Genomic DNA, 17,147 nt, shown 5'->3' with positions numbered 1-17,147 from the left:
CCAAACCCTGTATTTGAACATCGAAATATTTATCGATCGATCGGTTATGTTATTCTTAATACAAATACTAAATCTCAAACATTTTTATCAAGAAATAAAGAAGTTTTGGATTTTTGGCCGGAATTGACCACCGTGCATTGTAGGTCCAACTTACCTTATATAGATCGTTGCAAATGGACTTTGAAATATCTATCATTTGATATCCATATTGTCTTTATAATGACTTAGTAATACAGATAAAGATCGAAAATAGACCAACAAATCTTTAAAAAATTTTTTTTAAAAAAAATTAAATTTTTTAAAAACTTTTTTTAATTTATTAGTGAAAAAATGACTGAGAAAATAATTTTTTTAGTAAAAATATTCGGTTTAAAAAATATTTTGAAATTTTAAATTTTTAAAATTTTTTTCTAATTTTTTTTTAAAAAAAATTAAATTTTTAAAAACTTTTTTTTAATTTATTTGTGAAAAAAATGGTTGAGAAAAGAATTTTATTAGTAACAAAATTCGGATTAAAAAATATATAAGATTCGGCATAGCCGAATATAGGTCACTTACACGTCTTTCACCATTTTTTACCAACAAATTTTTTTCATAAACATGATTTTTGCTTATAAGTTGACAACATTAACTGTGAACTAATTTTAAAAACTCGAGGTAAGCATTGTGGAAATAGGGCATTCTAGATTATTCAATAGACTTCTAGAAGATGGCACTGTGTATATAATTAATAACAGCAAGTTGTGAGTCAGAATATCGTAAGCGCTGTTAGAATTAACTTCAACTGTATTACCAGTGTATTCTATATTATAAAATGTGTTTTTAAAGTGTGTGTGTATTAGAAAAAAGAGTGACTATTTAAATTGTTGTGATACTTCAAATAAACAAAGAGTTGTTACAATTTTTTAACTACTGATCGCTTTTATTTGCAATTAAAAGTATACGGTTTATTTAAATGAAATAAACCACCATTTTTAAAAGGTAAAAACGTAAAAATATGATTAAATGTTACTAAAAAAGTTCTTTAACTATTACCACTTCTTTTGCTATCAAACTCACTGTACTATTCCTGCAATTCCTAATTGAAATAGTAATTTAAATCCGTTAAAACTAAAAAAATATTCAAGTTTGCATACGAATGTGAATGCTTAAGCCGAAAGTGATCATTATTTTCAGCGTTAAACTATTACAGTTTTTCTAGTCGCAACATAACGAGCTTACAGTTATGAAACCCCAACTACATTGCATAAACAGACATCAAAATTACATACAAACCAGCTTAGCTACATACATATGTATGTACGTAAAGTCCTTTGTATAGGCTAAACTATATATTTTTTAATAAACTCCTTGTAGGTTGAATGTTGCCAGGACTAGGTACCAACATTTTTATGTAAGAATGACGAGTTATAAAATGTAGTGGTAGCAGTTGTAGTTGTTGCTAATACTTGTCAGTGTAAGTTCATAACAACATAAGTGTGTCAGCAGTTTTTCTTTTCTTTTTATTCCTTTTTGGTTTGTTCCTTCTTTTTTTTTGCAGTTGTGTTATTTTGTCGTTGTATTGTACATATATGGATTATAAGGACATACCGCAAGACATGTTATAAGTCCTTTTTTGTGGGTATATTTTTCGTTTTCAAGCAAGAATGTAAGCAGTAGGTTGGTAAAGATTGAAAGGAAGGGAATATTTTTTGGAAACTAGAAATTTAAGGCAGCTGTTTTAAGTCCTACTTTTACTAATTCTGAGTCAAGTTTTCTATTGAATTTTCAAATAAATCTCTATTCTATCTTAAAATTTCTTACTGTTTTTAGAAAAGTGCTTATGCCACCTCCCTAATTTCTCTAACTCCATTTAAACGCCATATAACGTTATGCACGTTTATGTCGTAAATACAATTTTATATATAAAATATCTATTTTTTCATTTATTTCTGTTTTTTTCCTTACAACTAAGTACAATATTTTCAATTTTATTTTTTTTTTTGGGGGGGGGGGCAACTGATATAGAGTAGAGCAAATAAAAACGAAATGAAATTGTGCTGTAACAGCATAATTTTTGGTACGTTTCTCTGTATCCTAAGAATGCTGTTTGCTGACTGCATGCTTCTACAATTTCTTATGGTTGGCCTCTGCTATTTGAGATTCTTGTGATGAAGTTTTGTAGGCGTTAGGCATAAAAACCTTTTTATTAGCTTTAGTTTATGTCTTGCCTTTTCCTTCTTTAATAGAAAATTGTGTTAAGGTGAAACTTTGAGTACATAAAGTTGGGTAGAGATTTGGTAACACAGGCAACCTGAGCTGAAAGTTAAAATTGTTCAACATAAATAGCTATGAATGAAGCTAAAATTGGGCTTTAAAAGGAATTAGAGAACGAAGCTAAAATTAGGCTGCATAAAGAGATACGAATGAAGAAAAATTTCACTTTAAAAATAACTATAATTGATGAGAAAATTGAACTTTAACAAGAACTGTGATTAAAGCAAACATAGGACTGTAAAAATAATTATGATTGAAGCAACAATTGAGCCACATAAAGAGCTGCGACTGAAGCTAATGAACTACAATTGAAGCTAAAATTGAGCTACATAAATGCTACAATTGAAACTAAAATTGGACAACATAAAGATCAAGGATTGAAGCTAAAATTTAACAACATAAAGACCTTCAATTGAAGCTAAAATTAAGCAACACAAACCCATACGATTGAAGATAAAATTGAGCAACACAAACCCCTACGATTGAAGCTAAAATTAAATTAAAATTGAACAGCAGAAAGATCTACGATTGAAGCAAAAATTGAACAATAGAAAGATCTACGATTGAAGCAGACATTGAACAACATAAAGACTTATGACCGAAGCTAAAATTAAAAAACAGAAACACCTACGATTGAAGTAAAAATTTAGCAACAGAAAGACCTACGATTCAAGCTAAAATTGAGCAACATAACCCCTACGTTTAAAGCTAAAATTGAACAGCAGAAAGATCTACGATTGAAGCAAAACATTGAACAACATAATCACCTATGATTGAAGCTAAAATTGAGCAACATAAAGACCTTCGATTTAAGCTAAAATTGAGCTACATAAAGACCTTCGATTGAAGCTAAAATTGAGCAACACAAAATCCTACGATTGAAGCTAAAATTGAGCAACAGAAAGATCTATGCTTGAAGCAAACATTGAACAACATAAAAACCTATGATTGAAGCTAAAATTGAACAACATAGAAACCTATAATTGAAGCTAAAATTGAACAACATAAACCCCTACGATTGAAGCTAAAATTGATCATCATAAACAGCTACGATTAAAGCTAAAATCGAATAACTAAAAGACTTACGATTGAAGCTAAAATTGAACAACAGAAAGACTTAAGATTAAGGCTGAAATTGAGATTCATACATACAGACCTTCGATTGAAGCAAAAGTTGAAAAACATAAAGACCCACGTCCGAAGCTAAAATTGAACAACATAAAGACCTCCATAAAGAAATACCATTGAAGCCAAAATTATACAATATAACGACCAACGATTACAGCTAAAATTGACCTTCATAAAGAGCTTCGATTGAAATACAAAAAGAGCTTAGATTGAAACTAAAACAGAATATTAAAAGGAACTACGATTGAAGCTAAAATTTTGCTACATAAAGAGCTACAATTAAAGACTAAATTGGACCTCAGAAATAACTAAGATTAAAGGTTAAATTGAACCTACAATTGAGCTACATAAAGAAAAAATTGGACACAAATAATAACTAAGATTGAAGCCAAAATCATACATTGACAAGACCTTCGAGTCCGGCTAAAAGCTGAAATTGGGGTACAAAAGGAGCTTAAATTGAAACTAGAGCTAGACATTTGAAGGATCTACGATTGACGCTAAAATTGTACTGTAGAAAGACCTATGATTGAGTCTAAAAATAGACTACATACAGATGGAATTTACAGTTGAAAAAGTCAAAAAAGTTTGAAGACCAAGAATTGTTGTCAAACACAACAAGAGCTTGCAATATCATTGGGAGGATTCATCCAAAAGCAGGGAAATTTGGTACAATTCGCATTGGAGCCGAGAGACCTTGAAAGACGATTTTGTTTGAATGATGCTTCTTGAACGCTTTAAAAGAAAATCATTTTTGCACCGAATCATTACTAGAGATGAAAATGGATGCATTACGACAACCAGCCTAATCGACGGCAAAGCGAAATATCCATTGCGCTAAGGTAATGCTCTGTATTTGGTGAGAGCAAAAGGGTCCCATCTATTACCATCATCACCACCACAGGGAACATGTACCGAAACTTACTGATTAGATTCAAACGATCATAGGCCGAAAACATATACGGCCAGACATGAAACAGTAATATCTTATCATGACAACCTCGACCATATGTTGCAATTTAGAATGAAATGGTTGGGAATTTTCAGGGTTTTATTGCAACATTATATGAAAAGAACACATAATACGCATAAACTACATTTTTGAAGAAAAGAACAAAAGTAAGGTAACAGGCAGAATAAATACATCATTTATGCCAAAAAAACAAAACTCCATATGATAAATATTAAAAAAAAAATAAATATTAAAAAGTGTGTGCTAGGTACTAAGTGTACATAAAGATATAGCAAAAAAAATATAATCGAGGTAGCCGTGGTTTTTTGCTTATATCTCAGCCATTTATGGTCCAATTGTCTCGATTTTAAATGGCAATCTAAGCTGAACTATAGCGGATATATTGATGTATGAATTATGAATGTAAGTTATGTGGGGGCTTCGGAATTTCAACAGACAGACGGACATGGCTATATTCAACGAAAATGCTACCACTCATAGTGAAGGCTAAAAAAATAATTAGGGCTGAGGCAAACATTACAGTAATTAAACACCTACAATTGAGGCTAAAATTTCAATTAAAAAGAACTACGATTGAAACTAATATTAGAATTTAAACAAGTAAGAAAGTATTGTCGGTCAAGCCCGACCATATAATACCCTACACTAAGTAAAAGAGCAAAAACATTTTTCTTTTAAAATTAAAATAATTTATATTTTTGAGTGCTTTTTGGAAGTGGGCCTTATATGGGAGCTATGACTAATTATGGACCGATCGTAACAAAATTTGGTGGCATGAATTTTGTATATATAAAACTTATTTGGAGCGCAATTTGTGGAGATACATACATAAATTAAACATTTATGACTAATATGTTAGACTAATATGTTTGGGCGTTACAAACGCTTTTTGCTTTTATCTCAGCCATTTATGGGCCGATTTTCTCGATTTTAAAGGCTAAAAAAATAATTAGGGTTGAAACAAAAATTACACTAATTAAAGAGCTAAAATTATAAAGAACTTCGATTGAAACTAATATTCAAATTTAAAAAAGTGTACAATTCTTTTATTTTGTAGCATAATAACTTATTCGACCAATCCTTTCATTAAATATATTTGCAGTTGTCTTTAAGATTTCCAAAAAATGGCATAAAAAGTAAATGTCATACAAGTTCGTACACAGGTTCAAAGGTGTGTGACGATGACGACTTATAAAGTTCAGCAGAAAAGTCGTGTAGACAAATATATACACGAACCTGTATAGAGAGACAGATAAAAACACACATATACCAGGTATACCAGGCTGTAATAAAATATTTTATCATATTTTATTACAGAAACCTAATGTAATTGTATCCAATTTTGTGATTATTATTTTCTGTGCTCTATTTTATTCTATTTCAATATTTTAACAAAACCTGTACAAAATGGCAAAAATAAAGCTGAATATAAAAAAAAACAAATGAAGGCTGAAAATAATTTTAGTCAGTGAGATTTTATTAAGAGAACATACAATACAAATGTATAGGAGTAATATGTAGTAATATTTATATTTGACAATACGTATGAATGTTTGTATGTCTATTTTTGATAACAACTGTGTGTGTCTTTATATTACATAAAGGTCTGAAAAGTTTTATGTGGCATTTATATGACACAAATCCTATTGCAGTCAGCATTTCTACATACTTTTTGCCACATATCCATAGAAATATTGCCTTTTATTCATTCACTGTCCTTATTGCCTGTGTCTTTGGTTTGGTTTTGTGCTTTTGAGTCGGTTCAACTCAGTCATTGCTACTTTTGAGGCTGAGTTTTTTTCTCTGGTTTTATGATATGCAGAGTTTTCTGTTTTTATTTTTATTATTATGATTTTTGTGCAAAAGTAATTGAAAAAGTTTTTCTATTAATTTTATTAAATTCTATATTGTCAAAATGAGTAAAAAAACCTATATTCATACATGTCTTTGTAGGAATGTAATTCTGTTCTGAGGGGAAGATATTAAATCATAGAAATGTTGTATAAGTTTACTTTTTTAATCCTACAAAAACAGTTATGAGACTGAATTTAAAATTAAATTATATGGTTTTTATAAGACCCATGATTGAAGGTAAAATTTAACTATAGACAGACCCAAGATTGAAGCTAAAATTAAACTATAGAAAGACCCATGATTGAAGCTAAAATCGAACTATAGAAACCCCCATGATTGAAGCTAAAATTAAAATATTGAAAGTCCCAAGATTGAAGCTAAAATTAAACTATAGAAAGACCCACGATTGAAACTAAAACTAAACTATAGACCCAAGATTGAAGCTAAAATCTAACTATCGAAAGACCAATGATTGAAGCTGAAATCGAACTACAAAAAGACCCACTAAAATTGAACTCTAGAAAGACCCACGATTGTAGCTAAAATTGAACTATAGAAAGACCAATAATTGAAGCTAAAACTGAGCTATAGACAGACCCAATACTGAAGCTAAAATTGAACTACAGAAAGGCCCACGATTAAAGATAAAATTGAGCAACATAAGGACCTACAATTGCAGCTAAATTTCAACTATAAAAAGACCAATGACTGAAGCTAAAATTGATGTATAGAAAGACCCACGATTGAAGCTAAAATTGATGTATAGAAATACCCACGAATGAAGCTAAAATTTAAGTATAGAAAGACCTACGATTGAAGCTAAAATTGAACTATAGAAAGACCCACGATTGAAGCTAAAATTGAACTATAGAAGGACCCACGATTGAAGCTAAAATTGAACTAAAAAAAGACCCACGATTGAAGCTAAAATTGAACTATAAAAAGACCCACGATGGAAGCTAAAATTGAACTAAAAAAAGACCCACGATTGAAGCTAAAATTGAACTAGAAAAAGATCCACGATGAAAGCTAAAATTGAACTATAGAAAGACCCACGATTGAAGCTAAAATTGAACTAAAAAAAGACCCACGATTGAAGCTAAAATTGAACTAGAAAAACCCCCACGGTGGAAGCTAAAATTGAACTATAAATAGACCCACGATTGAAGCTAAAATTGAACTATAAATAGACCCACGATTGAAGCTAAAATTGAACTATAAATAGACCCACGATTGAAGCTAAAATTGAACTATAAAAAGACCCACTATTGAAGCTAAAATTGAACTAAAAAAAGACCCACGATTGATGCTAAAATTGAACTATAAAAAGACCCACGATAGAAGCTAAAATTGAACTAAAAAAAGACCCACGATTGAAGCTAAAATTGAACTATAGAAAACCCACGATTTAAGCTAAAATTGAACAATAGAAACACCCACAATTGAAGCTAAAATTGAAGTATAGAAAGACCTACGATTGAAGCTAAAATTGAACTATAGAAAGACCCACGATTTAAGCTAAAACTGAACTATAGAAAGACCCACGATTGAAGCTAAAATTTAACTATAGAAGGACCCACGATTAAAGCTAAAATTGAACTAAAAAAAGACCCATGATTGAAGCTAAAATTGAACTATAAAAAGACCCACGATGGAGGCTAAAATTGAACTATAGAAAGACCCACTATTGAAGCTAAAACATAACTATGGAAAGACCCACGATGGAAGCTAAAATTAAACTAAAAAAAGACCCACGATTGAAGCTAAAATTGAACTATAAAAAGACCCACGATGGAAGCTAAAATTGAACTATAGAAAGACCCACTATGGAAGCTAAAATTGAACTATAGAAATACCCACGATTGAAGCTAAAATTGAACTATAGAAAGATCCACTATTGAAGCTAAAATTGATGTATAGAAATACCCACGAATGAAGCTAAAATTGAGCTAAAATTGAACTGTAGAAAGTTCCAAGATTGAAGCCAAAATTTAACTATAGAAAGATAAACTATTGAAGCTAAAATTGAACTATAAAAAGACCCACGACTGAAGCTAAAATTGAAATACTGAAAGACCCATGATTGAAGTAAAATTTAACTATATAAAGACCCAAGATTGAAGCTAAAATTGGATTGTAGAAAGATCCACGATTGAAGCTAAAATTGAATTGTTGAAAGACCCACAACTGAAGCTAAAATTTAACTATAAAAAGACTCACAACTGAAGCTAAAATTGAACTCTAGAAAGACCCACGATTGATGCTAAAATTGAACTATAAAAAGACCCACTACTGAATCTAAAATTGAGGTATAGAAAGACTAACGATCGAAGCTATAATTGAACCATAGAAAGATCCACGATTGAAGCTAAAATTGAATTGTAGAAAGACCCACGATTGAAGCTAAAATTGACCCAAGATTGAAGCTAAAATTGAACTATAGAAAAACCCATGATAGAAGCTAAAATTGAACAGCATAAAGACCTGCGATTGAAGCGAATATTTAACAACATAAAGACCTATGATTGAAGCCAAATTTCTTCAACACAAAGACCTGTGATTGAAGCTAAACTTGAACTTTATAAAGATCTAGGATTGAAATTCAAATTGATGTGTATAAAGAAATTGAACTTCATAAGAGCTACGATGAAAGCTTTATACTCAGTTTTATGCTGTTAGTTTTAGTTTTTTTTTATCTATTTAATGGTTAATCAGTCACTCACTAAAGTCATTATTTTAAATACATGGGAGATTTCAGTTATCCTTTTAACATTTTAAGTAATTACACAGTTTTAGATATTTCTGCATTTTATTTTAATTGTTTTACTATTTTGCTCTTACTCTAAACTTCAAATTTAAAAAAAGCAAACAGTAAAAGGAATAAGAAAATAACTGAAAATAATACTCCGACCAAAAATATAGTTTCTTCTTTTCATTTGGTTCTTTTGTTAAGTTTTCCTACTTAAACATTAACTTTGACATGCCAGAACATTGAACATCTTACTTCAAGTGTAACATATTTTTGTGGCTGTTAAGTATTGCCCACCCCAGCCTTTTACTCCAGCAAGTAAATACTACTCACAATTCCACGCAGTATTCTGGGAGGTTTTTCTGAGGTTTCTCTCTTTTAGTCTTTACAAATAGAAATTATGGGAAAAGCTGAGAACAACAGCTAGTTTTTGTTAGTGTAGGTAGCAGTGTTTGAGTATGTGAATGTGTGTGAAAATGTGTAGCATTTCAAAATGTCGCTACTATTGTAGTTGTAGTTGTTCATTTTGACTTTATTTCCTTTCGTTTCGTTTCCATTTTTGCGCCACTTAAATATTTTAATGAAAATTCTAGTAAAGATTTATGTGACGTTTTAATTTAACCTGTCACTTGGGTTAAAATGCCGCGTCGTCTGTTATTTGTATGTATTACTCTAAGTGTATTTGGTAAGTTTAGTGTGTATGTGTGAGTATGTGTATAATAATTTTATCCTGAATAGTTGAAACTGAAAATGTGTTTGTAATATGTCATTTTATATTATAGTTATATACACTTAAAATGGCAACAACAGCAAGAAATGAACAACAACATTTTGTAGTAAACATTTCGAAGATGATGTTGTAGTAAAAGTTTTGCAACAGCTATAAAACAAAACAGAAAACTGAAATACACAATATGATGTTGAACAGACAGAAAATTTTACAGCAAATATTATTACGAATACAACAACTGATGAGTAAAAACTTCCTGTTGTATTTAACTCAAAACTACTCACATATACATATAGATTTCCACACATACATAAACCAATAAACACATACTTTAACAAATGATAAAGGACACAAGTAGTGTCAGTAATTATACAGGGTATAGTTCGAATCTTTGAACCTAAAACCTTCTCCTCAAACATTTAAAATGTTCCCCTGGAACTTTCCATTCTTTTTCGAGATCCCACGATAAAATCTCTAATTTTTGTAAGTTGCCATAAAAATTTCCCCATAATTCCAAAGAAACTATGCCAAATTTTGATATCAAATCAAAGTTCTTTGCCAGTTCATTCAAATGAAGACAAAATATGCTTAAGTGTTTTGAATATAATTTGAATTTTTAATAGTTTTACAGGCAGCAGTGAAATGCTTTAAACTCTTAAACGAAATATAAAACCCTTTGTGTTGAAATACCCTGTAGTAGTGCTGCTAGTCATCATAAAATATATGATTGTTGGTAGTTTGTATTTTGTTATTGTTTTCGCTTCTTGTTATTATTTCATATTTTATGAAAGAAATTTGCTAAGATGAAGGAAACATAAAAATAAATTTATACGAAATGACACTAGTTTTGTGCACTACTTTAGTAAGAAAAAATAACTAAATTAGACAGATTGTAGCTAAAATTTAACTAAAGAAGGACCCTTGATTAAAGCTAAAATTTAACTAAAGAAGGACCCTTGATTGAAGTTAAATTTGAACTATAGAAAGACCCACGATTGAAGCTAAAATTGAACTAAGTAAAGACCCATGATTGAAGCAAAAATTAAACTAAGTAAAGAACCAAGGTTGAAGCTAAAATTGAATAATTAAAAGACCTCCGATTGAAACTAAAATTGAACTATAAAAAAAACAGGATTGAAGCTAAAATTTATCAATAGAAAGACCCACGATTGAAGCTAAAAGACCCACGATTGGAGCTAAAATTTATTTATAGAAAGACCCACGATTGAAGCTAAAACTGAAGTAGGATTGAAGCTAAAATTGAACTTTGGAAAGACCCACGATCGAAGCTAAAATTTAACTGTGGAAAGACCCACGATTGAAGCTAAAATTATAGAAAGACCCACGATTGAAGCTAAAATTTATCTATAGAAAGACCCACGATTGAAACTAAAACTGAAGTAGGATTGAAGCTCAAATTGAACTATGGAAAGACCCACGATTGAAGCTAAAATTGAACTATAGAAAGAGCCACGATTGAAGCTAAAATTTAAGTAAGGAAGGACCCTTGATTGATGGTAAAATTTCACTAAAGAAGGACCCTTGATTGAAGCTAAAATTAAACTATAGAAAGACCCACGATTGAAGCTAAAATTGCAGTATAGAAAGATACACGATTGAAGCAAAAACTTAACTAAGTAAAGACACACGATTGAAGCTAAAATTGAACTATTAAACGACCTCCGATTGAAGCTTAAATTGAAGTATAGAAAGACCCACGATTGAAGCAAAAATTGAACTAAGGAAATACCCACGATTGAAGCAAAAATTGAACTAAGTAAAGACCCACGATTGAAACAAAAATTAAACAACTAAAAGACCCCTGATTGAAGCTTAGATTTAAGTATAGAATGACCCACGATTGAAGCTAAACTTGAACTATAGAAAGACCAACGATTGAAACTAAAATTTAACCATAAAAAAGCCAGGATTGAAGCTAAAATTTATCAATAGAAAGACCAACGATTGAAGCTAAAATTGAACTATAGAAAAACCAAAGATTGAAGCTAAAATTGATCCATAAAAATACCAGGATTGAAGCTAAAATTTAACTATAGAAAGACCAAAGATGGAAGCTAAAATTGAACCATAAAAATGCCAGGATTGAAGATAAAATTTATCTATAGAAAGACCCACGATTGGAGCTAAAATTGAACCATAAAAATACCAGGATTGAAGCTAAAGTTTATCTATAGAAAGACCCACGACTGAAGCTAAAACTAAAGTAGGATTTAAGCTAAAATTGAACTATGGAAAGACCTGCGATTGAAGCTAAAATTGAACTATAGAAAGACCCACGATTGAAGCTAAAATTTAACTAAAGAAGGGCCCACTATTGGAGCTAAAATTGAACAATGGAAAGACCTGCGATTGAAGCTAAAATTGAACTATAGAAAGACCCACGATTGAAGCTAAAATTTAACTAAAGAAGGGCCCACTATTGGAGCTAAAATTGAACAATGGAAAGACACACGATTGAAGCTAAAATTTAACTATATAAAGACCCACGATTGAAGCTAAACTTGAACTATAGAAAGACCAACGACTGAAACTAAAATTGAACTATAAAAAAACCAGGATTGAAGCTAAAATTTATCAATAGAAAGACCCACGATTGAAGCTAAAACTGAAGTAGGATTGAAGCTAAAATGTATCTATAGAAAGACCCAAGAGTGAAGCTAAAACTAAAGTAGGATTTAAGCTAAAATTGAACTATGGAAAGACCCGCGATTGAAGCTAAAATTGAACTATAGAAAGACCCACGATTGAAGCTAAAATTTAACTAAAGAAGGGCCCACTATTGGAGCTAAAATTGAACTATGGAAAGACACACGATTGAAGCTAAAATTTAACTAAAGAAGGACGCTTGATTGAAGCTAAAATTGAACTATAGAAAGAGCCGCTATTGGAGCTAAAATTTAACTATGGAAAGAGCCACGATTTAAACTTTGGATTTTGTGGTCATGAAAAGAATTTCTTTAACATTCATACATAAACGCTCCCATGTACTTCAAAAGTAAATACTCTCACATACTTTCAGGCGTATGTGGCTGCCATTGTTTTCTACTTTTTCCATTATTACTTTTATAGTAGAGTTTTTCGCAACTTCTACCATGATGGCTGTGCTGTTGTTTATATTTATTTCATTTTGTTTTTAAAAATTGGCAAAAACAGGAGAGAAAAAAACAAAAATATATTGTTTTTATTTTTCCGTATTTATGCGGGTGCTTTTAAAAAATTGAAGTACAATCATCACGATAAGAGGGTGAGTGAGTATGTTGTGGCTGCTTAACTGGTCACATGAACAATGGACCAGGCTATAAATATGTTAAGAGAGAGTGAGAGAGCGAGGTAGAGCTTTTAATGCCATACACACACACGCAGACAAACAATACAAAAGTATATTTTATATGATTGTGTGTGTAAGAAAATTCTTACGTACAAATTGTCTAGACACTGTCAACATTGTTGCCGGTTAAAACAAAAAGTTTGTTGGCTTGTTTGCTGGCGTTTGTTATTTTCCTTTAAAAAAAATAAAACTGTGGGATTTTCAACGTTATTTTTTGTGTATAATTTTTTTAAATCTTTTATTTTATTTCTGTGCAAAATACGTTTTCTTTTCATTTGTCCCATTTGCCAGCAGCAGCAGCATCAGCAGCTGGATGTGGCTGTGAATGAGTGGTGTGCTGCGGTGTTTTATATTTTATTGTTACAAGTGATTTTTAATTTCTGACAAATACAATTGTTAACAATTGTTCCAGGTATTAATTGAATTGTAGCCTGGAATGAAAAGTTTAAAAGGTGGCTGTGGTGCGATTTTTAACTGTCGCTTATAGAGATATCAGCAATTTTTTTTTTTTTTTTTTTTGTAATAAATGATTTTCCTCTGACACATGCGAAATATTTCAATTAATGGCATGGCATATATGCCGGGGGAGGTCAAAAAAAAATTAAATGTTTTCTTTCAAAAGCTATTGCCATATCTGTGGGAGTCATATTTAATTTATTTAAAGTCAGTTGTAGTTATGGCGTATGAGTGATATTTAATTTTTATGGAAAATGTAATAACAAGTATACGCTAGAGGGGTGAAGATATTGATGAAAAATGTTAAGTGGAAATAAGAAATCAAACAACAGCTCTAGTTTTTTAAAATGCTTGCACAAGTAAGCATTTCGCAAATCCTATAGAAATTTATAGCCTGTTTAATCGAATGAAAGATTCCGTTCGCATTCTAAGCGAAAGAAAACTGATTAGTTCAGATAAATATGAAGTTATGGAAACCAAAATCAGTTTTATTTTGCTTAGAATTCGAACGAAATCTTTCATTCGATTTTGTGAAACAGGCCTTCAATGTTGTCTGTGCTAGCATAAGATTATATATAGAAATTCCATGCTAGCATAATCAGCATAAGTTAATCAATGGAAATCATTACGTACCCTATGCCAGCATATGATTTGCTACATAAATTCCATGTTATCATACGCATTAAATGATAGTTTTGATTTGCTATAGAAATTCAATGCTAAATTAAGGCTTTTCTATAGACACGAAGTGCTAGCATACGATTTTCAATATAAATCCTTTGGTAGCATACGATTTTCAAAATGAATCTATAGAAAACAAATATGTCTACTGAAATTCAATGCTAGCATACGATTTTCTATAGAAATTCAATGCTAGCATACGATTTTCTATAAAAATTCAATGCTAGCATACGATTTTCTATAGAAATTCAATGCTAGTATAAGTTTTTCGATAAAAATCCTATGCTAGCATGTGATTTACTAAAGAAATGTTATGTTGTCATAACCACTGAATGTCAGCATTAATTATCTATTGAAATCCAATAATATTTAATATAAATCAGGTCTAGCATAACATTTTTCATAAAAATTCTATGCTAGCATATGATTTCCTACATAAATTCCATGTTATCGTATGCATAAAATGACCGGATTGATTTGCTATAGGAATTCCATGCTAGTTTAAGACTTTCTTATAGACATCCAGTGCTAGCATAGGATTTTCAATTGAAATCCTATGCTAGCATACAATTTTCAATATAAATCCATAGAAAATAAATATGTCTACTGAATTCCAATGCTAGCATAAGATTTTTAATAGAAATTCAATGCTAGCATAAGATTTTTAATAGAATTTCAATGCAAGCGTAAGATTTTATATTCATATCCTAAGCTAGAATATGATTTACTAAGGAAATCTCATGTGGTCATGATATAAAGGGCTAGCATATGATTTTCAATATAAATAAATAGAAAACAAATATGTCTACTGAAATTCAATGATAGCATACGATTTTCTATAGAAATTCAATGCTAGCATAAGATTTTTTAGAGAAATATTATGCTAGCATATGATTTTATATAGAAATCAATAAAAAATAAAATTGTCTACTGAAATACAAAGATATAAATAGATTTTCTATAGAAATTTTATGCTGGCATAAGATTTTCAATAGTAATCCTATGCTAGCATAAGTATTCACAAAGAAAAATTATCATAAGCATTTGTTGTCAGCATTGATCATCTATAGAAATTCAATACTAGCTCAAGAATTTGCTATAGAAATCAGTGCTTACATAAGGTTACACACAAATACTATGCTAGCATATGATTAACAATAGCACTCATATTTTATCATAAGCATTTAATACCTGCATTGCTTTTGAATATAAATCCAATGCTACATCAAGCCTTTCTTATATACATATATCCCTCGCTACTATAAAATTTTCCATTAAAATCGAATGCTAACATAAGATTTACCATATAAATCCATAAAAAATAAAATTTTCTTTAGAAATCCCATGCTAGCACAAGATTTCTTATAAAATCCTATGCTAGCATAAGATTTCTTATAAAATCCTATGCTAGCAGAAGATTTCTTATAAAATTCTATGCCAGCATAAGATTTCTTATAAAAATTCTATGCTAGCATAAGATTTCCTATAAAAGGCCTATGCTAGCATAAGATTTCTTATAAAATCCTATGCTAGTATAAAATTTCTTATAAAAGTGCTATGCCAGCATAAGATTTCTTATAAAAATCCTATGCCAGCATAAGATTTCTTATAAAAATCCTATGCTAGCATAATATTTCTTATAAAATCCTATGCTAGCATAAGATTTCTTATAAAATCCTATGCTAGCATAAGATTTCTTATAAAATCCTATGCTAGCATAAGATTTCTTATAAAATCCAATGGTAGCATAAGATTTTTTATAAAATCCTATGCCAGCATAAGATTTCTTATAAAAATCCTATGCTAGCATAAGATTTCCTATAAAAGTCCTATGCTAGCATAAGATTTCTTATAAAAGTCCTATGCTAGCATAAGATTTCCTATAAAAGTCCTATGCTAGTATAAGATTTTTAATAAATTCCTATGCTAGCATAAGATTTCTTATAAAAATCCTATGCTAGCATAAGATTTCTTATAAAATCCTATGCTAGCATAAGATTTCTTATAAAATCCAATGCCAGCATAAGATTTTTTATAAAAATCCAATGCTAGCATTAGATTACCAATAAAAGTCCTATGCCAGCATAAGATTTTTTATAAAAATCCTATGCTAGCATAAGATTACCTATAAAAGTCCTATGCTAGCATAAGATTTCTAATAAAATCCTATGCCAGCATATGATTTCCTATAAAAGTCCTATGCTATCATAAGATTTTTTATAAAATCCTATGCCAACATAAGATTTCTTATAAAAATTCTATGCTAGCATAAGATTTCCTATAAAATTCCTATGCTAGCATAATATTTATAAAAACGCCTATGCTAGCATAAGCTTTCTTATAAAAATCCTATGCTAGCATAAGATTTCCTATAAAAGTCCTATGCTAGCATTGATTTTCTATAGAAATGCAATGTTAGCATAACACTTTCTATAGAAACACAGCTAAATACTTTGAAATTGTTTCATTAAAGTCTTTACTTATACAGGGCGTATGAGTGTTAATTACTTTTAATTGAATTAAATATTAAGTATACGTTAATTAAAAATATGTTTGAATTATATAAATAGTTATCTATACAATTTTCATAACTTAAACCAAACCAACCTACCTGGGAAAATACAAACGCACTATTTCACCAGCATGTCCTTTGATGTGATAACTGCAGGAGGTGTTGGGTGGATACCAATGGGCTATGCTCAAAAATATACCCTCACTCGCACTGCTGTCCTTCAGAGAATCGGAACTAAGCAACCAATCACAAATGCCATGTTTAATGCCAGCTGTTTCCACATGTCCTGGCCAATTGCCAACATTAAAATGAAAGCCGGTATTTAATAAAGGTCCGGCCGGTGATGTAACAAATTCAACATACATGTATTGTGAGGTGCCTGCAACAAAACACAAAAAAAAATGGAAATGAGCTGAATGTATAAATAAAATTGTAAAATATAGAAAATATGTATATAAA

General features: G+C 30.3%; 1 protein-coding gene across 1 annotated transcript in view; it reads right to left on the bottom strand.

Moving 5' to 3' along the window:
• The window catches only part of LOC135960448 (uncharacterized), a 249,771-nt gene that overhangs the window by 9,715 nt on the left and 222,909 nt on the right, over nt 1-17,147 (bottom strand). Inside the window, exon 7 of the mRNA XM_065511741.1 lies at nt 16,788-17,067. Within this exon, the coding sequence (XP_065367813.1) occupies nt 16,788-17,067 (280 nt within the window). The remainder of the gene's footprint in view (nt 1-16,787; nt 17,068-17,147) is intronic.

This window comes from Calliphora vicina, chromosome 5 (assembly GCF_958450345.1).
Source record: "Calliphora vicina chromosome 5, idCalVici1.1, whole genome shotgun sequence".
NCBI classification, from domain to species: Eukaryota; Metazoa; Arthropoda; class Insecta; order Diptera; family Calliphoridae; genus Calliphora; species Calliphora vicina.
The sequence above is the reverse complement of the archived record's forward strand: the minus strand, read 5'-3'. Positions and strand labels throughout refer to the sequence as shown.